At 43.7% G+C, this 21,826-nt stretch overlaps 1 protein-coding gene across 12 annotated transcripts in view; it reads left to right on the top strand.

Annotated features, from left to right (window-relative positions):
* Positions 1-21,826, top strand: part of SIL1 (SIL1 nucleotide exchange factor) — a 218,465-nt gene that overhangs the window by 28,372 nt on the left and 168,267 nt on the right. For 4 of the 12 annotated variants that reach the window (XM_059174697.1, XM_059174698.1, XM_059174709.1 and 1 more), the window contains one exon: positions 467-541. The exons of 4 other annotated variants lie outside the window; for them this stretch is intronic. In XM_059174697.1, the coding sequence (XP_059030680.1) occupies positions 467-541 (75 nt within the window). Of the gene's footprint in view, positions 1-466; positions 542-20,776; positions 20,933-21,826 lie in introns of those variants that run through there. 4 more of the 12 variants (XM_059174699.1, XM_059174703.1, XM_059174705.1 and 1 more) reach the window with 4 other exon arrangements.

Here is a 21,826-nt window from a genome sequence, read left to right as displayed (position 1 = left end):
AGGTTTGGACCCTGACTTTGCTCTCCTAACTGGGTATATTCGTTACCTGTGGCTGTTGTAACAAGTTAGCACAGATATTGTAGCTTAAAACAGCAGAGGTGTATTCTCTCCTAGTTCTGGAGGCCAGAAGTCTAAAGTCAATACCCCTGGACTGAAATCAAGGTGTTGGCAGGGCTGTACTGCCTCCAGAGGCTTTAGGGCAGAATCTGTTCCGTGCTTCTTCCAGCTGCTGGTGGCTGCTGGCATTCCTTGGATTGTGTTCATATACTCTCAACTTCAAGTTCAGTATCTTCAAATCTGTGTGTCTTTACATCACCTTCTTTTCTGTGACTGTGTCAAATCTCCCTCTGCCTATGTCATATAAGGACACTGTGATTGTATTTAGGGCCTTTCTGATAATCCAGGATAATCGGTTTAAGATCCTTAACTTAATCATATCTGCAAATACGTTTTTTTTCCTTAAAAGGTAAAATTTACAGGTTCTTCTGGGCCTTAGGACCTGATCTCTTTGAAGGTCTGCCTGCCATACTGGGTGACCTTGGTAAGTGACTTTGACCAATGTAAGTTTGTTTCTTTATCTGTAATATAAAAATGGTAATTGTATATTCTGTGCCTCATTTCCATGAGGCTCAAATGAAACCCTGCAGGCCAAATACTTGGCACTTAGTACCTACTATTATTTATGTCCACATTTGTTACTCATTACTGTTAAACATTACTATTATTGTTATTTAGCTATCTTCTGTGAAAGAGAGAGGATTAGTTTCTTAAGAGTTTATTTGACTTGGGGCTGCCCCCTGCCCCTACCCTAACACTCAGCTTGGCCCTCATAGCTCTAGGATCTTTGGCCATTAACCCCCACCCCATAGTCAGCTGGTGTATCCCCAGGCCACCTTTTTTTTTTTTTTTACCCAGTCCTCCATTTTTCCTCAAGGCCACTCTCTTAGCTGCTCCTCCATTTTCCTTTTTCAGTGAATGAGCTGGTGTGTGGTAATAGGTCTCACACTTCAGGGGGGTGTTGATGTCTCCTCAAAAGCCTATGTTGAAATTGTAACTCCTAGTGTGGCAGTATTTGGAGTAAGGAAGTAATGTTAAATCAGGTCACAAAGGTGGGGCTCTGATAGAATTTATGTCCTCAGAGGAAGAAACACCAGAGAGCTCTTTTCTCCTCAGTGCCATGTGAGGGCCTAGGGAGAAGGTGCTCGTGTTCAAGGCAGGAAGAGAACTCTAAGTAGAAACCAAACAGGCTTGATACTGGATTTCTAGCCTCTAGAACTGTGAGAAAATATACACGTCTGTTGTTCAGGCTATCTAGTCTATGATGTTTGATTGTAGTAGCCCTAGCAGACTAAGCAGAGGGGAGTGTATAACCCGGCTCTTAGACCTTCTTGTGCCAGACACTTGGGTAGAAGGTTGGACTCTGGAATTATTCCAGTTACCATTCAGTGTAGTTTGCTGGATTGCTGTTTTCCCATGGATAATTCTAGCTCCATAATGAAGCATGGAAGAATATTATTTTTACAGTGGTATTTAGTATCTGATAGCTATTAGCCAAAAGGTACATGTTCCCAGTGAGGTACTGTAAATACATTTTATCTCTTCTATTACCTGCTGTTTCACGAACACATCCCTGAAGCATTTTAATCTTGTTTTTCATACTTGTCTTCAAGTGAGGAATTGTTCTGATTTGCAACTTCAGGGGATAATTACTATGTTCATTAATTTCTGTTCTTTTCTTCCCCTCCATTTATTACTGGTTTCTTGAGAAAATTTTTCCCTAAATCTACACTAACTGGAGACAAGTCACTTGATTAAAAGGGTGTTTTACAACACAGGTTTCTCTGGCTCTCTAGGCACACTGATAGGAGGGCTGTGTCAGCATCTTCTTAGCTGGGGTGAGGGTCTCCCTAAGTCTGGGCTTAAATGTGTAAGAGGCTTTTTTGCCGGAGGGGTGGGGTGGGAGGGCTGAGCTCTCTCACCGCAGGCTGTAGGGCAGAATATTTTTTGCACTGGGGTATTCCTGGGGAAGGGGTGGGAGAAACTCACCCTTTTTTTTTTTTTTCTTTTCAGAGATTCAGTGATAGACATGAATTGAGCATGTGCTACATATGAGACATTGTGCAGAGCACTATGAGGAACGTGGTTTTTGGCTCATAGGGATGCTCAGTGCATGTTGATTTAAGTGAATGTGTGGCTAAATAGAGTGACCTTAGCATGTGCAGAGACTGAATGCAAGCCCAGAGGCTCGTGGATTAAGGGTGCTATAACCTCCCTGGAAAGGTAACACGATTGGTCGCATCCTCATGAAGGCCATGATGCCCTAGCACTTGGATGTGCAAGAGGAAGCAGTACAAGAAGAAGGCTGTGTTGAGGATGGTTTAATTTTTTCTGGTATTTTGGCCTTGTGAGTCCCCTTTTCTTTTCATTGTAGACAGGGATTGTTAAGTATGTTCGTGTAAGTGCAGATGTTTCATAAAGTCAAGTGATCACCCAAGACAGCTGAGGGAGGAGATGGAAAAATAGTGGTTTCGACAAGTTGGTTCAGGTTAGGGCAGAGGCAGGGATGTATGTGACTGACGTGCTGGGGGAAAAGAACTGAAGAAGATGAGAAAGCAGAAGCCAAAAGGATTTGAATTAATCTGGAGCTAAATGGAAGCCCAGCTTAGAGAATACTGATCTGGGCTAGGTATTCAGGGAAAGAGTGCTGGAGAGATTTCTGTGAGAACGAGGAGAGATAGAGAGTAGTTAGTCTGGAACATGGCTCGGGAGGGGAGGGAACAGTGGGTAGAATGGCTGAAATCTTTCCTCCACTGCCCCCACCCCATGTTTCTCTGCATTACGATACTTGTCATACCGTGGGTCAATTTTTGTTTATATGCCTTTTCTTCCAGAAGGGAGGAGAAGTGGCTTGGTCATCTCTATCTTGGTTACTTGACACTGTATGCAGCACATAGCATGTGCTGCCTACATGACTGATTGAACATGGGTGAGCTATCCATTAATGACCGAAATGTGAGAGGTTGAGGTTGGGGTGTAGGGAAGATGAGCACATAACTGTCTGGGGTATAGGGGGGTGAATTAGGATAGAACTGAGAAGTGAGCCTGACATAGAATCTAAATCATCCTTTAAGAATTTACTGAACATTTCTCCTGTGTCAAGTGCCAAGAGAGCGTGCAAAGTGGACATGGTCCCTGTTCTTAAGATGCTTGGGACAACCATATTATAAGTGTAGTAAGTGGTGTCATCCAGGGGGTTATGCATGCTGTGGCAGCACACATTCTGTCCAGTGGAGAGGGTCAGTGGCAGTGCCCTGGAGGAAGTGTCTTTGAGGGTGAGGAGGAAATTTTTTAGGATGGTAGGAATTTGCCACATAAAGATGAGGGGTAACAGAATTCCGAGCAGAGGGAACGACGTGTACAAAGACCTGGAGGTGGGAAACAAGATGTCTTAGAGCCCTGGAAACAAGTTTCATAAAGCCAACAGTAGACAGGGAGAGGAAAGAGACAAAGCTGGAGATACTGATCTTGGCTTGATGGTGGACAGCCTGCATGTGAAATTTGGCCTTGATCCTCAGGGCCCTGGAAAACTGTTGGATGGTTTCAAGCAGATGGGGGTATAAAATTGTGTTCATGTTCTGGTTATAGAATAATTCATCTGACATTTAATCAAGGTGTGTACTTGTAATGTGCTGACATTTTACCCCACGATCCTTTGACATTGCAACAAAGTCTGCCCATTTGCTTGAAATCCCTGAGTTCTGGATCCTGAAGTGGGGTGGAGAGGGAGTTCCGCCTGCTGTAGGCCTGAGTCTCTAGTGTTTGATCTCAGGCTCAGACGGCTCCAGCTCTGTTGCTGAGTGAGTGTTGGGAAGGACCGCAGCTCCCACGGCTTCTGCAGCTGTTCCTGCTCTCACCTCAGCCCCTTCACAGCAGCTGGCAATTCCTCAGCCACCATACATTCCTCTGCTCTGTGCTGTCAACAAATGGAAAATTTTTATGACAATGTCAAATAATGGGATAGGTTTTGAATAGTAGAAGTGAAAAATAAAGACCTCTTTGCCCTTTCTCCCTGTAAGGGAATTTGAAAAATGGAGAAATTCTAAGTTGTATGTTAAATATCCTTGGGGTTTCCTTTCCTTTCCTTTTGAATATTTTTATATTAACCAAAAATCTGGTAGAGACACTTGTGGGAAGATAATTCCTTTTGGCTGGAGCTTAAGCTCCTCATCGTGAGCTTTTTAATTGTCTTTCATCGGAGGTGGGTTGGGACCCAACTGTGCAGTCGCCAGCACTCATCACAGTCCTGTTGCTGTGCGAATTAGCTCTGTGAATCTGTATGTTTTCCCCTTGTACCTACCTAATGAAAGCCAAATTAAATCAATTTTTAATCAAGGAGATGAATGACAGGTTCTTCCTCAGAAAAGAAACCACAAGGCCCCAAAGTACTGGATATAATAAAAAGTGAAGTTTTTATTTGCGTATGTGCTGTTAGGCATGGCTTTAATGTCAGGAAAACAGGAGGTGCCGTTAAAATAGTATTCGGAAATATGCCATCCCAGAGAGATGAAGGGGAGTGCTTTTCTCCCTGCCCCGTTTCTCTTTCATAGATCGCGCATGCCTGTGTATTCAAAGCATTCTGCCCAGGTACAGAGTACCTAGTAGGTGCTTGGAGACAGAATGAATGAACATTTGGTTTTGAGCACGTCCTTCATGCTGCTCCCACCCTCTGGCTCCTCAGTCTATTTCTTCCTTCCATTTTCCATTTGTTCATTCATTCAACATACATTTTTTCTTCTTGACAGATGGGAAGGTCATTGGTAGGGAATGTAGTGAAGGGAAGTTTCCGTTGAGTTGAGGCTGAGAGAGATGGCTGGATCTTTTCTTTAATACCTGTTTTGTCTTTTATTTGGGGGAATTGATTTCTAGGCTACTGTGGGCACCCACATTATCCTCCCAAAAATTGCCTTCTTCCATCTGCTTGCTTTGGTGGAAGGAAATGGCTTCCCTTGTGGTGAGGGAGGATGGTAGAGCCAGTAGGGGTGAAGACTCTTAAATTCAGTGGCTGTACCCATAGCTTGTCTCTTTGTACAGTGTGTGTGGGGGCATTGTGCAGAGCCCAGCTTGCCTCCACTGTGATTTGATTCCCATAATCATGGGTCTGGCTTTGGCCTCTGGGCTCCCAATGCATTGGCATCTCCAGAGGATTCAGGCAAGGCACCAAATCCTCCCTGCAGCCCACGTTGCAGCTTGTTACTGTGATTGAATGGGCTCCCTGAGTGTGACTCCTCATCTGAGGAAGAAAGTGGCTTTTATTGAGAGCCTTTGCAAAGGAGGAACTCAGGAGACTGGATTTTGGGTATTCCACAAACCTTGGGCTGAGCAAATAAGAGATTAAGTAAAGCTGTGTTGCTTCTGCTTCCTTATTGTGCTGACTGGCTTGGTTCTGGCTTCACCGAAAGCCTGCTGGGGTGGCCCTCACCTGAGAGGTGGGCGGTGGCTATAGCAATTTGGTCAGATGAGCAGAAGGGAAATAGTAGATGAAATTGACTGTGTTTGGTGTTGGATAGGCAGAGTGGTGGGGGTGGGAGGAAGGAGAGGGAGGTATTGTGGAGAGCTTCCTGGGTTTCTGGCTTTTGCAGTAGGGCTAGGCAACCTTAAAGGATCAGGAACGTTGGGGGAAGAGCATGAGTTGAGATATGAACTTGCTGAATGTGAAGCATACAAGGAGAGTGGAAAGCAGGCATATCCTTCAGGGAGAGGTGGCACAAACACTGCCTAGATTCTCAAACTGCTTTCCTGTTTAAGTTCTCTGCTGGGGTTTTAGGCCACTGTGGGGAGTAATACAGCCCAAATCCAGATTCTGTTGACTGGCTCTTTCTATTAATAGATACTGAGAATTTGCAAGAGCTAACAAACCACTGAACTGCAAGGCAAAGGAATGAGTTCATAAGCAGAGTTCACAAACAATGGTGACCTTCTTATCTTATCTTAGCAGGCATATAGCAGGTCTCCTTTTCGCCTTCCTAATCTCCCTCTCACTGTGGGCAGTTCTTCAGATGCCAGAGGCTGGCCAAGACAGTGCAAAGAGCTATGTGTTTGAAGCTCATCTGACCTGTCTGGCAAAGAGAGTTCTTGTATGCCTTGATGCCACCTACCATAAGTCCTTTGCTCCTGCTATTGTTGAAATAAATGCATGTTCCTAGTTTCGTGCTTCCAGGTCTTCAAAAATCCCTCTTGCCTCTGCTTGGGATGCCTTTGTCATTGTTTGGCTGATTCCTTTTATTCTTTTCATCTTTAAAACTCACCTATTCCAGGAAGTCCTTTCTGACCCCCTCTGTCTCGATGAAGGTTCTCTCCTTCTCAGAGCCATCTGGCCACATCTGTGTGGGCTCTTTCAAACCAGTGCTTACTATAATGACTGAGGGACTCCTCCATCTCCATTGGCCATCTTGAGGACTCCGAGATCAGGACCTTGATTTACTTAGCCTTTGTATCTCTAGCACTTGGCCCAGGGCTGGCTTGCAGCGGGTCTCAATACATAGGTATTGAAGGATGAATAATCCGCCTGTTGAATGTTTTGGAAGTGGTGGCAACTGGACATATGTTTCTTAGTAGGTGGTAAGGATTCCTTCATCTTTTCTGTTCTCTAAAGAACAGAAATTTTGTTCTTTATAGCTCTCCTATATGGGAGAATGGACAAGGTCTTGTAAAATATTTTTCTGGGGGCGCCTGGGTGGCTCAGTGGGTTAAAGCCTCTGCCTTTGGCTCAGGTCATGATCTCAGGGTCCTGGGATCGAGCCCCACATCGGGCTCTCTGCTCAGCGGGGGTCCTGCTTCCCCTCTTTCTCTGCCTGCCTCTCTGCCTACTTGTGATCTCTCTCTCTGTGTCAAATAAATAAATAAAAATCTTAAAACAATTTTTTTTTTCTGGATTGGTGGGACTGTTAACTTCTTATCTGAGGTTGAAATGGATTTGGCGTGGGTGAGGCACTGCAGGTAGTAAGTGAACATCATGTCTGGGCTGCGTGGGCTTAGTGCTTTTCTGTTTCTCTGGATGCTCTCCATGTTTTTGTGAGTGGCAACCCAAACATCTGGCTTCTCTGAACCCAGGGCTTGTTGCCTACTTGTTTATGGGAGTGGTTGCCTTTCAGGGTTAAGAGGCTGTAATATTTACGAAGCTTTTTCTACAGTGTTTTCTGTTGGCATTACCAGGGGGCCGCAGTGGCTGTTTTAAGGAGAGCTGCCATAAGAGGAATCCCTGAGCTCTGAGAGACAGGAGGAACTAATTGGAAAGAATTGCCTCCTACTCTGTGGCAAGGCACACTCTTCAGGCAAAATAGAAGGTGTAGGGAAAGTCCTGAGTAACAGAGACAAAAAAGTAAGGCTAACCTGGAGGTGAGGTGGTAGTTTTGTAGGAAACTAGGAAAACTAGGGCCTCTGCAGTAAGGGTGGGGCAGGGGAGGGCTAACTTGGCATCACTCACACCTTTGATGCTCTTCAAAGATACTGTCTGATCCCGTGGAATTGGATTCAGAGCTGCCCACAAGGTGGGCTCCAAATGCTTACTGATCCTTGACCAATGTGCTCTGCTGTGAGGCCTATTGTGAGACTGACTGTTTCTAGGATATGTTTACCTGGGTGGGTGGCCGGCATGTCACCCCTTTCAACAAACCTGGTGCTATGATAAGGCTAGCTGGCAAGTTGTCCCTGTGGAGCCTGTTGTGGCAAGGGAGACTTCCTGTGGTCCCTTTGGCATCCCCATCACAAGCTCATTCACTGGAACCTAGAGTCCCCTTGCAGGCTCCAGTCTAGGATGCTGCTCTGGCTGAGTGTGCCCCTGTCAGTTGCAGGCTGATGACTCCTGGCAGGCTGGGATTTGGTTAGTGGCATCTTGCAGGGCCCCCTGACCCTACCTGCTGTCACAAATCCTGTTATATCCCCTTTGTATACATGCTTGAATATCTTCTGATGCACCACTCTTCAGAAGAGCAGATACCAGATGGGAGAAGTGTCTCTCTTGGGTTTATGGATGTGTGTGTGTGTATATATATATATATTTTTAAATACACTAAAAAATAAATTGTGTCCTGGTTTGACTGTTTTCCATGCTCAGAATGTGTTTGTCATGTTCTTGATCCCCTGTGGAGACCAGTGGAGCTGTGAAAAGAAGCCACCTCATTAGGAGACTCTAGAAGGAAACTGGGCTCTTCTGGCACTGCTTCCCCAGGGTATGGGCTCCTCATCTTCCACAGCCTGCCAAGGCCAAGGCCTGGGAATAGCTCCCCCAGGCAGTGTGCTCTGTGCCAGTGTCCAAGGATTTTAAAGAATTTAATTAAATAACTAGTAGACTAGATGTTTAAGGTGTGATTTTGTTGACATTAAACACAGTATTTAAATATCAGTTAATTAGTGCTTTTTAATATTGCTTCTTGAACTCAAGTTTGGTTACTGTAGTTGATGTAGATACTTGACAAACCCAGGTTCAGTGTGGAGGCGTGGGGCACAGTTGAGCACGGACTTGGAGGAGGAGAGGAAAAGAGAACACATAATTTACAGCTGCTGAAATAATTCAGCTGTTTCCCTTGCTGATTGCTCTCCTCCTCTGTGCTGCTGATGCAGTGAATTGTTAATGGGATGGGCTTTTGCTTTTCCAATCAGGGCTGGGATGAGGCCATTTTGATTGTTGGGAATAAACTCTGAGATTGGGAGAACACTTCTAAGCTTGATTCCAATACCGAATTCCTCCTTAATCTCAGCACAGGATCTAAGCTTTGGGGTGTGCTTTGATATGATGAGGGCTGGATCCTGTTGGGTGAAAGCAGGCACTGAACTGCGGAATGTTGTTCACTGGGTAATGAGGGAAAATGGGGAGACGAGAATCTAGGGCTGGGGTTCAGCTTACAGGGCTGCAAACTGTGCTGCCCATAGAGAAGACTGCTCTGTGGAGTGGTTGGTGAGTGCGTGCAAGGTCTCCCTGCCAGAAAAAATCTGCTCTGCACATCTCCTTGAGTGGGTGTCAGTATTCTGGATTAAGGTGTTCATCTGCTCACCTGTTCGTCTCTCCACATATTCTTTCATTTATTAATTAATCAGCCATACTTTTATCGGGTGCTTGCTGTGGCCTAGACCTTAGACTAGCTAGGGATGGAACAGTGGATGAGGAAGGAGTCTGCCCTCAGGGAGTCCATATTTCCAGTACAATTTGGTGGGTCTTAGGGCAGCTGCACAGAGAGTCATGGGAGTACACGGAGGACCAGCAAAATATGGCAAATCAGACCCAGTAGGATACAAAAATGACCATCTGACTAAGTTGGGCTTATCCCAAGGTATGCAAGGGTGGTTTCACATATAGGAGATCTTTACACAAAATTTGCTATAATAACAGGCTAAAGGGAAAAACACTGTGTGATCATCTTAGTAGATGTAAAAAACACACATGGTAAAATATGACATCCATTCATGATAAAAAACAGCTATTTAAAAATAGAAGGGGGCTTCTTTATCTTGACCAAAAATACTTAATAGAAAAAGTACAGAAAACGCCATTTTTGCTTCTTAAATTTTTGTGTAATGAGCATACCCATGTGCTCATTGTCCCATATTTGACAGTTCCCAATTTGTGAGCAGTCTTAAATTCTTTCTCAGTGTGGTAAAATATATATCACATGAAATTTGCCATTTTAACCATTTTTTAAGCATATAATTCAGTAGCATTAATTGCATTCACGGTGCAGTACAACCATTACCACTGTCTATTTCTAAAACTTTTTTTTTTTTTAAAGATTTTATTTATTTATTTGACAGAGAGAAATTACAAGTACACTGAGAGGCAGGCAGAGAGAGAGAGAAGGAAGCAGGCTCCCTGCTGAGCAGAGAGCCCCATGCGGGACTCGATCCTAGGACCCTGAGATCATGACCTGAGCCGAAGGCAGCAGCTTAACCCACTGAGCCACCCAGGCGCCCCTCTAAAACTTTTTTTTTTTAAATCCTCCGAGACATAAGCTCTGAACCCACTAAGCAGTAACTTCCCATTTCCTATCTCCTCCCCCCAGTTCCAGTGACCTCTGACTCTCAGACGTTCTTGTCTGAATTTGCCTATTGTAGGTACTTCATATTAGTGGAATTACATAATATCTTTTTTGTGTGTCTGGCTTATTCCACTTAGCTATATATATATATATATATATATATATATATATAGCATAATATTTTTAATGCTCATCCATATTGTAGGATGCTTCAGAACTTCATTCTGTGACTGAAGAATCCATTGTATGCATATACCACATAAAAAAAATCTGCTAAAATATCTACCCATCTCTTGGTGAGTACTTAGGTTATTTCCACTTTTTGGCAACAGTGATGTGCAAATATCTTTTTAGTCACTATTTTCAGATATTTGGGTATATACCTAGGAGTGGAATTGGTGGGTCATAGAATTCTCTGTGTAGCTTTTTGAAAAACTGCCGAAGTTTTCCACAGTAGCTGCACCATTTTACATGCCCTCTGGCAATATACCACTTTTCCATATCTTTGTCAGTGGTGGTTTTCCTTTTTTTCCCCTTTCCTTTTAAATCATTGCCATTTTAATAGGTGTCGGATGGTATTTCTTGTGATTTTGATTTGCCTTATGGTACCCACAACTGATAATAAGCACAATTTCATGAGCTTATTGGCCACTTATGTATCTTTAGAGAAGTAACCTTCTTTCTATATTGTCTTCACCAGCTTTCATTTTATTTGTTTGTTTGTTTGTTTGACAGACAGAGATCACAAGTAGGCAGAGAGGCAGGCAGAGAGAGAGGAGGAAGCAGGCTCCCCCTGGGATGATGACCTGAGCCGAAGGCAGAGGCTTTAACCCACTGAGCCACCCAGGTGCCCCTCCTTCACCAGTTTTCAAATTGGGTTGCTTGTCTTTTTGTTTTTGAGTTGTAGGAGTTGTTTCTATATTGTGGAAAATTAAAAAAAAAGAATTTATTTATTTGCGAGAGGATAAGAGAGAGAGTGAGCGCACAAGCAGGGGAGAGGTGGCAGAAGGAGAGGGAGAAGCAGGCAACCCACGGAGCAGGGAGCCTGATGTGGGGTCCTGGGATCATGACCTGAGCCAAATGCAGACGCTTTACCAACTGAGCCACCCAGGTGTCCCTATATTGTGGAAATTAAACCCTTATCAGATATGTGATTTGCAAATATTTGCCCCCATTCTATGGATTTTCTTTTTATTTTATTGCTAGTGTTGAGGCACAAAAATTTTTAAAATTTGATGGAATTCAGTTTATATGTTTTCTCTTTTATTGTTCGTGGTTTTAGTGTTGTATTTAAGAAGTTTTTGCCCAATCCAGGATCACAAAGCTTTGCCCTTATGTTTTATAATTTTACTGTTAAGTGTAGGACTTTAATCCATTCTTAGTCACTGACGCCCTTGTTAAAAATAACTGACTGTGGGGTGCCTGGTGGCTCAAAAATCACTGACTATAGATGGGAGAGTATGTGTTTACCTTTATGTCAGTACCATGTTGTTTTGTTTGTTAGCTTTGTGGTCCAGTTTCGAAGTCAGCATATGTGAATCCTCCCACTTGGTTCTTCCTTTTAAAGATTCCATAAGAATTTTAGGATTGGTTTTTCCATTTCCTCGAAAAATGCTGTGGGGATTTTGACAGATAGTGCATTGAATCTGTAGATCGTTTTGGGTAGTATTGTCATTTGACAATATTACGTCTTCCAATCCACCTAGAACATCTTTGCATTTATTTAGGCTGTCTTTAATTTCTTTTAGCAGTTTTGTAGTTTCCAGTGTACAAGTTTTTTCATTTGGTTAAAGTATTTCTTCTTTGGTTAAATTTATTCCTATTTATTTATTTAAGAGAGAGAGAAAGTGAGAGCACAGAGAAGGAGAGTATGAGGGTAAAGCAGACACCCCGCTGCATGGAGAGCCCAACGTAGGGCTTCATCCCAGGACCCTGAGATCATGACCTGAGCTGAGGGCAGACACTTAACCACCGAGCGACCCAGGCACCCTAGATTTTTTAAAATGTTGTTTTTATATTTTTAAAAGATTTTATTTATTTATTTATTTGACAGAGATCACAAGTAGGCAGAGAGGCAGGCAGAGAGAGAGAGAGATGGGGAAGCAGGCTCCACTGAGCAGAGAGCCCGATGTGGGGCTCGGTCCCAGCACCCTGGGATCATGACCTGAGCTGAAGGCAGAGGCTTTAACCCACTGAGCCACCCAGGTGCCCCTTTAATGTTATTTTAAATGGAATTGTTTTCTTCATTTCCCTTTTGGAATCTCTTTTGCTAAAGTATAGAAACACAACTGATTTTTGAATATTGATTTTTGTCCCTGCAGCTTCGCTTATTAGCTCCAACAGGTTTCTTATAGATTCTTCAAGGTTCTCCACATATAAGTTTATGTCATCTGTGAATAGAGATAGTTTTGTTTCTTCCTTTCCAATATGGGTATTTTTTTTTTTCAATATGGGTATGTTTTATTTTTCTTTCCTACTTGTTCTGGCTAGAACTTTCAATATTAATGTCACATATAACTGACGTAAGCGGACATCCTTACATTGTTCCTAATCTTGGAAAAAACTTTCAACTTTTCATCATTCATGTTAGCTGTGGGTTCTCCATACATGATCATCTTCATATATGTCCTATATCATGGTAAAGCTCTCTTCCTGGTTTGAATGTTTATGGAAGAATGTTGGATTTTGTTAAATGCTTTCTGGGTATCAGTTGAGATGATCATGGTTTTGGGTCCCCCCCTTATTCTATCAGCATGTAGTAGTAAATGGATTAAATTTTACTTGCTTAACCGCCCTTTTATTCCTGGGATAAATGCCACTCAACCATGTTATACAATCCTTTTTTTTTTTTTTTTTTAAAGATTTTATTTCTTTATTTGCCAGAGACAGAGGGAGAGAGCGCGAGCGAGCACAGGCAGAGAGGCAGGCAGAGGCAGAGAGGGAAGCAGGCTCCCTGCCAAGCAAGGAGCCCGATGTGGGACTCCATCCCAGGACCCTGGGATCATGACCTGAGCTGAAGGCAGCCGCTTAACCAACTGAGCCACCCAGGTGTCCCTACAATCCTTTTTAATAGGGTGCTCAGTTTGGCTTGCTAGTAATCTTTTGAGGATATTTGCATGTATTTTCATATTGTTCTATAGTTTTCTTGTAGTGTCCTTTGCTTGCTTTGGTGTCACGATCTAGACTCAGAGGACTCAGTGTTCCCTTTTCTTGTTTGTTTGTTTGTTTGTTTTTAATATTTGGAAAGATTGGTATACTGTTAACTCTCTGAACAGTCACTTTGCTGGCTTAGAAGGCCCTGGGCTGTGTGGCATGATGGTCCTTATTTGAAACTCTGGCCTTAAAGCTGGGCCAGGTCATCTTTTACATACTCTTTTGTCTTAACACCTCCATCTTGACCACCTGTCTAGTGAGCCATTCACACTGATGATGCACACTGGCAGGTACTCTGGCAAACAGGGTGAAGTTGATAAGTTGGACTTGAAGATTGCAGCTTTGCCCTTGTACTTTTTCTTTAGGCTGATGAATGGATGATCTGTTCTTGGGCTTGCCAGACAAGAGCAAGGCCTCTGAGCCATTCCAAGGACCAGATCAAGTCAACAGACAAGGGAATGGGTTCCATGTTGAAGATAATATTTATTTTTTTAAAGATTTACTGATTTGAGAGAGAGAGAGAGAGAACACACATGCAAGTGGGGGGAGGGACAGAGGGAGAGAATCTTCAAGCAGACTGCCTGCTGAGTGTGGAGCTGGATGTCAGGCTCAGTTTCACAACCCATGAGATCCTGGCCTGAGCTGATACTTAACCAACTGAGCCACCCAGGCGCGCCGAAAATAGTATTTATTTTAAATGTTTTCTCACATAGCTAACGTTTCAGGAAGAAAGATTCTATTGAACATAGCCTCTCGTAATTTTAATTTCATATCCGATCTTAAAGGTGGTCACACATACTATTTTTCAAAGTAATATTTCATACACCTGTGCTGTTATGTTCTGCTTCTGCTTAAAAATATGTATCTGTTTTCCTGTATCATCACTGTCCACAAGTTCACCTATTTAAAATTTTTTTCATCTGTTTTAATGACAACACTGTTTTCCATTGTGCTGTTCCAGATGACCTCCCCCCCCTTTTTAAGATTTTACTTATTTGACACAGAGAGAGAGAGCAAGAGAGAGGAAGTGTGTACCAGCTGAGGGAGAAGGACGAGCAACTCCTCGCTGAGCAGGGAGCTGGATGCAAGGCTCCATTCCAGTACCCTGAGATGATGACTTGAGCCAAAGTCACACGTGTAACCAACTGAGCCCCCCAGGCGACCCAGATGACCCCTTTTAAATTAAAAAAAATAAAAAATAAAAATATTATTTATTTATTTGAGAGGGGGAGAGAGAAAAAGAGCAAGACCAAGTGAAAGCATAAGGGTTGGGGGAGGGAGAAGCAGACTCCTCTTTGAGCAGGGAGCCCAATATGGGGCTGGATCCCAGGATGCTGGGATCACAACCTGAGCCAAAGGCAGCCGCCTAACCAACTGAGCCACCTGGGTGCCCCCAGATGACCTCTTTTTAGATTGTTGATTTTATTCCATCAACAGGTACTTTTGAATGCCAGGCACAGTGTTGGGCAGTGGAGATACAGCAGTGGACAATTATTCCTTCCTTATGGAACTCCTAATTTGGTAGGGTCTGGTTATTAAAGGCCCATGAAATGGAATTTCATTGGGCATGTAACAGCCTTAGAGAGGATGACAAGGTTGTGTAGTCCCCAGCTCCGGCTCCTATCATTGCTTTCTAAAAACCAAGTGAGACCTTGGCAGGACAGGGGCATTTCTGCTTGTGAAGCCCAGGATGGGGAGCCCTGGGACAATGGCAGAGTCGACTCTGAAATGGGGCTGTCGCAGCAGGGAAGACTGCTGTTTCCTAGGCAATACTCTGCTTAATATTTTTAGTGCGTGGTCACGGCAGAACTAAATGTGGTTTCTGATCCCAAATTGGTAATAAATGTAGACATATTTAGAGTCAGAAACAATGCATTTAAAATCCTGTGCTCCTTAATGGTCCTGCCAAGTGCTGAGTTTAGGTTTCTTTGTTTCTTGGCTACCTACCCAGCCTCCCACCATCTCTTGGAGAAGGCGCCCGGTTTTTCTTTGGGTGTTAGGTGGGATTGTGAAAGCCGTGAGTTAGGGCTCCCAGAGCTGTATTGAGAGGCATCTGATTTTTGTGTTTCTGCCCACGTATGTAAATGTGTACATTTTAAAATTCATCCCTCTTTCAAGTTTTTAAGGATCTGGGGTTATAAATAGTCTTGGACTCTAAGGCATATTAAAAATAAAATATGATGTTTCAGTTGCCGATTTACCTGGAAGACCGAGTCATTGCCAACATGGTAGTAGCGAGTTCCATGCTTGGTGACCTGTCCTCATGCTGCACTAATTTTTTCTGTAAGTTAATGCTGTTTTCTTCGGGCTCCTGAATTAGCTCCTAAGGAAGAACCTAATTGTTGCTCCTCTCATCATTTTGAAGTTGTAATTGTGTCTCAAGTTGCCTAGAACAGTATACATTTTCTTGTTCCATATTTCTTAAGAGGGCTTTCTTTTTGGTGATTGTACCATCTGAAACTCATTTGTGGAAGGGTTATGTTACCCACTAATGGTGCATGGGGTACCAACTACCTGAGGACAGTGGTGGTTCTGTAGTATGGTGCTCAGTGTTCTGTTCCTGTAGTATGTTGTTCTGTTCTATAGTATGTCCGGTTCTGTGATATGTTGCTCAGTGTTTTCTGGAGACTGAGGATAATGGTAAAATATCTTTGTGAGGTACCTGTTTCTAGAGTGGAGTGCTGAATGCCTATAATCCAAAGTGCCAGAATAGCTAGCATAGAATAAGGGTTGGTGTACTTATGGATTTGCAGATGGTCCTGTTAGAGTTATGGACAGGGAGTTGAACCTTCCTTCCCCTTATCATTTCACGAAGAGGACTTGACCTTCTCTGGAAGCTTGGAGGCAGCAGGGAAAGGAAAGATGAACTCCAATTCTGCCTCAGGTTGTATATGGATGAGTGCGTGAAAGTCCCTGGTTTTCTTTGAGAGCAGGCTATAGAGAAAACCCATTGTGCTTACTATCAGGAGATCCATTTATTATTATTATTATTTTTTAAAGATTTTGTTTATTTATTTGACAGACAGAGATCACAAGTAGGCAGAGAGGCAGGCAGAGAGAGAGGAGGAAGCAGGCTCTCTGCCGAGCAGAGAGCCCGATGTGGGGCTCGATCCCAGGACTTTGGGATCATGACCTGAGCCGAAGGCAGAGGCTTTAACCCACTAAGCCACCCAGGCGCCCCTCCATTTATTATTTTAAAGGAGAGGGAAGAAGGAGGACCTGGCGCCTTACTCTCTGGATGCCAGCTGACCCTATGTAGGGTCCAAATAGTCTAGGTCTGCTGAATTTGGCCCGCCTGTTCCTGTCTTCTCTATTGTCCCCTTAGAGGTATTGGAGTTTGGAGACAGAACTGAGTCACCAGGAAGTGACCTTTTTTTTTTTTTTTTTTTTTAAAGATTTTATTTATTTGACAGCACAAGCAAAGGGGAGCAGTAGGCAGAGGAAGAGGGAAAAGGAGGCTCCCTGCTTGATGTGGGGCTCAGTCCCAGGACCCTGGTATTGTGACCTGAGCTGAAGGCAGTCACTTAACCACCTGAGCCACCCAGGAGCCCCTGAAATGGCCATTCTCAGTCATTTCTTTAGTGGACACTGATGCAGATCCAGCCAGCAATGCTGAGATTTCCATGGAAGTGCCTATGTAGCCACCTAGAGTGTAGTCCAGATGGCTCAGGGAAACTGAATTCCAAGGAGAGACTTGGCTGTTAGAACACAAGACAATTCTGTAAGAGAATGAAGCTCTCACTGCTTTTGTTTATCCTATCCTTGGCTTGGAATTTTCTCTCAGAATAGTTGTTAATGAGAGCTACAAGCTTCTTGAGCCCTTACTTAGTGTCAGGCACTGTACTCTATGCTTCTTCATAACATCTCACTTAATACTGACAGCCATTCTACAAAGTAAAGTGGTTACTATCAAGTTCTTTAGTAGATGGAGTTGAAACCTGGAGAGGTTAAGCAGCTAGTTCAAAGTCCTGCGACAAGTCCAAGATACCTGAGTCAGAATCCAGAGCCCACATTCTTTTCATTACATCAGAGTGGAGATGGGGTAGAGTAGAGCTTCTAGTACCCCTTGCTTTTATCAGACACAGGCCCATCACTCTTAGGACCTCAAGCAGGGTTAGGAAGCAAGTATAAGGAGTAGGTCTTCTTGCCCACTCTTTGCTGGGAGTTTGTCATCTAGGGCCTAGGGGAAGTATAATTAGCTGGTCTGGGATATTTCTCTAACTCACCTGGTCACTTACTGGTGTGCTTAGGCAAATGACGGTCACCTTTTTGGGCTCCATTTTCTTCTGCCGTGAAGAAGTGATCCTGTCCTCAGTGTTCCCTACATGCAGAATGGGGATGTCATGATCACAGAGTAGATGGAAATGAGCCATCTCATTTCCGAGTTCTTGAGCCGAGTTCTTGGCAGACAGTCGGGTATACATGAAGGGAGTGTGTGGGGTTGGAGAGCAACAATATTTGTCCTTCCTGTTCTGTGTTGGGAACCCTACATAATGGGAGTTTAAGAGGTCAAACCACACAGAGTGCCAGTGATCTGGTTGCAACATGAGTTAAGGATGTTCTTCCTCTTGAATGTCTGTGCCTCATATGTTGGCTGCTCTGTGCCAAGGGCATTCACCAATCAAAACATACTGTGTGTGTGTGTGTGTGTGTGTGTGTGTGTGAGAGAGAGAGAGAGAGAGAGAGAGAGAGAGAGAAGCTTGGACATGGTAGAGGTGGGTCTTTCCACAAGAGGGCCCCAGTAAGCTCATTTAAAATTTTTTCTCCTAACACAAAATGTGTGCCTTTGTATTCACACTGTTGTAGAATAAGTAATATGAGTCCAATTTCTGTGGCTGATTCATAGGCCACTGGAAAGGCAGTGTGGCCTGTGGAAAGAGGATGGGTTCTGGGCCAACTGGCTTTGATTCCTTACTACTCTCTGGCTTCATGATCTTGGGCAAATTATTTAACCTTTCTGAATTTTAGTCCCTTCATGGGCAGACTGAGAAACATATTAGAACCCTATCAGAGAGTTGTTAAGAGTGAATGAGCTTAGAACTTTTCTTGGAACATAGCAAGTGCTTTATAAACACTGACTGATTACTATGAGACAGAATTTATTTCCCTGTGGGCGGCCCAGATAGTGCGTTTGAATCCTAGGGGATTTGGTGTCATTGAGGTATTTCTCTCCATCCCATATTACAAAATACCAGGACTAAAGCTTCTGAGCAGTCTGAGGCATGGCCGAGAGCTAAGAGAAGGTGGAGTTGTGTCTAATGGGAGTTTGTTCTTGATGGTTTGCTTCCCTGCCCCCTTCTTTTGCCGGTGTGACTGTCCCTGTCATTATCCTGAGAATTTGTGTGTTAGAGAAGGTAGTTCTATACCACCGTAAGAACCTTTCTATGGCATTAGAGGATCCATCTGTAGGATCTGACCATTGGAGTCGATTTTTTCTCTGTTATCATTAAGACTTGAGTGATAATATTGAAAAAATTGGATTTACAGAAGTGGCCCCAAATCTCCAAACTTAAGTGTACTCACTCGAGCTTTCAGAGGATTCTACTTATGTGCCTCTGTTTCTTCTCACGTGTGCCCTCTTTTGCAGGGCCCTCTGGCTGCCTCATTGCCAAATCCAGTGGTCTTTTATATCCTCATTCTGATCTCTTGACATTGTTGCCTATAACTTGAATTTCTCAGGGTTCTTTCCTCTGTTGATCTGTTTGATTCTGCACTATTGTTTTTGTTCCTTGTTTGATAACGTTGCTTGCTTTGCTTTCTTCTTAAACTCCAGCCATCATGTGAAGATTATTCTTGCTCATTGTTCCTATCCTTCTGGGTTTCTCTCTAAGACAGGGACTCTATTCTTGTTGCTTTGCTTATTATCTCTGTGGTTGTGGCATGAAGTTCTGACCCTGTCCTGGCCTTCTGTACCTCTTTGTCTTTGGTAGGTGTGAAGTTGCCAGAGCAGAGCTTTCCTGGATCTACTGACAAGCTTCAGGCCTAAAGGCATTGAACCCTGGTTATCCTTTTTTTTAAAAGACAGTTTTTGTCAGAGAGGGAGAGCATGCACATAAGGAGGGGGAATGGCAGGCAGAGGGAGAAGCAGGCTTCATGAAGAGCAAGGAGCCTGATGTGGGACTGGATCCCAAGATCCTGGGATCATGACCTGAGCAGAAGGCAGACACTTAACCAACTGAGCCACCCATGTGTCCCCTGGTTATTCTTCATGTAGTGAGTGCCTGCTATGTCTTCTAGGTCTTCAGCAGATCTAATGAAGATTGAATCTTAAATTCCCTTCTAGCATTCAGATTTATTGAAGGCTCTGGTTGAGTAGCATAGGTCTGGAGAGGGTTAGGCTCGGCTTCTCTTTGCTTTGTCCCTTTTGGGTCTGCTCTCTTTTTTGTTTGTCACTTGATTTCTTTCAGCTGATGTCACAATCTTTTGTCTGTGAGATTGTAGTCTTTTGCTAATATGCTTAGCTACCCTCTTGAAGATCTGTTTTCTCCCCTACTGGAATAGGAATGGGATTGGTCATGTTCCTCAGCTTTTGGAGTACAGAGTATTGAGATGGGGTCAGGAATGCTTTCTTTCTATTTCATCCTATTCCATGTTGCTCTAGTTCCTGCTGGGCTTCTGGAGTCCTTCTTGGTTCCATGTACTCTCTGGTGGGGCCAGTACCTGTCCTTACATTTCTACTGGAAAGGGCTCTCCTGGGTTCTTTTTTGAAGGCTGCATGAATGGATTTTGGCTTTGTAGCATTCTGTTGAGGCAGAAGCTTATTAGGTCTCTTGTGAACCTCCTTCCTCCAATAGCCTCCTCCAATCACTTTTTTCCTTGGGTACCTTGGGTCTTTTGAGAGCAATCTCTGTTTGCTTGGCCCTAGGCATGACTTCAATATTGGGGACAGATATTTTCCCCATTTACGCAAAGGGTTGGTGGTTAAGGATATTCCCTGTCCAGCCTCCCAGCCAGTTACCTGGGCTGGCCCTGGATTGGAAGCCACTTTTCTTTTGCTGTCCAAAGGCTCTTTGGATTTAATTGCTGTTTACCTCCTGACTTTCTATTTAGTTTATGTCTTAGGGGGAAAGAGACTGTTTGCTTGACTGTTCCAGACTTACTTCTCCTGTCCTTTAAATTTTTCTTTAAAAACCCATTTCTTTTCCTAAGCTTTTGCACATTGTTTTCTCTTGTCAGGGCTGTCCTTTCAGTGTCCTTTTTGCTTTGTTTCCTCAGCTTCATATTTGCTCAAATTAGGCAGCAAGTTTCTGTTTGTGTAGAGGTGAGTGACTGTGTGTGTATGTGTGTGTGCGTGTGTATGTGTGTGTGTGTATGAGTTTGTGCAGCCCATAAATAGTAATAAACGTGTGTCTGTAGGAAGAGCTCATCCTCTAACCTTCAGTCTGGAAAGCAGAAGGTTTTTCACAGCTGTTCCTGTAGCCAGCAGTTCTATGTGAAGGTGGCCTGGCTCTCTGGACACTTGTATGCTGGGAAGAGTACTGAGTGCTATGGGTCTGCTTAGGGACTCAGAAAACTGGCTTTCATCTCTCCATTTTCAGAGGGTGGTGGGGAGGGGGGGGGGTTGTCCTATAACATCTGTTTCTTTCACCTTCTAGGAGTAGATACCCAAAAAAGGCTTTGGTCCTGAAGTTTGAGATATAGGGTCAGCTGTAGGTCCTTGCAGAAGGCAGAGTTCTGGAGAGTGGTTCCAGGGCGCCTGGCCTGGCCCTGATGTGTAGGTCCAAGAGCTAGTCATCATCCCTACTCTAATGGTAAGTAGGTACCAGATGCTTTATTAAGCACTTTCCATATATTTATTTAATCCTCTATAACACACTTTGAAATGGGAACTCTTATTATGCCCATTTTAGAGATTAAGAAACTGAGGCGTAGTATAGTTGTGTTCAAGATCACACAGCTAGGAATTGACAGAGCTAAGAACTGGCCTTAGGCCATTCTGCCTTTAAATTCAGGTATTATACTTTCTATCCAGTGTTTTTCTCTCTTTCCTTCAGGTTCCTTCTTTTAAGATGGAAGTGGGAATTCTAGTCCTTTCTCTTCTAGATTTGGGGAAACAAATACATGGATATACACTGTAGGTTAAGACTATGAGCTTTTCTGAGATGGGGTTCAGAGTTCTCCCAGGTAGCTTGCTGAGGTGGTTCTGTCTGCCCGGAACATTTTTTTTTTTTTTTTTAAGATTTTATTTGACAGAGAGAGAGATCACAAGTAGGCAGCGAGGCAGGCAGAGACAAAGGGGGAAGCAGGCTCCCTGCTGAGCAGAGAGCCCGATGCGGGGCTCAATCCCAGGACCCTGAGATCATGACCTGAGCCGAAGGCAGCCGCTTAATCCACTGAGCCACCCAGGTGGCCCTGCCCGGGACATTTTTGACCTTTTCCTGTTCTTGTGCTCTAGCCCTGAGATGAGAGCAGCCACTGTCCATGGGGCCAACCAGCCATGTAAGACGCTTTCAGAGATCCAGCAGTCGCACTTCACCTTCCTCTGTTGGCTCTTTGCCATCCTCATCACATTCTTTTGTTTTCTTGCTTTTGGAGAAGATAAAAGTTGTGGGATAATGGTTGGTTTTTTTAAACTTTTATTTTCTTTAGGTGGCCGGTTAGCTCAGTTGGTTAGAGCATGGTGCTAATAAAATTTTTATTTTCTT

The sequence above is a fragment of the Mustela lutreola genome, chromosome 5 (genome assembly GCF_030435805.1).
Source record: "Mustela lutreola isolate mMusLut2 chromosome 5, mMusLut2.pri, whole genome shotgun sequence".
Classification (NCBI taxonomy): Eukaryota; Metazoa; Chordata; class Mammalia; order Carnivora; family Mustelidae; genus Mustela; species Mustela lutreola.
Note: the sequence above shows the minus strand (reverse complement) of the source record. Positions and strands in the feature narration are given on the sequence as shown.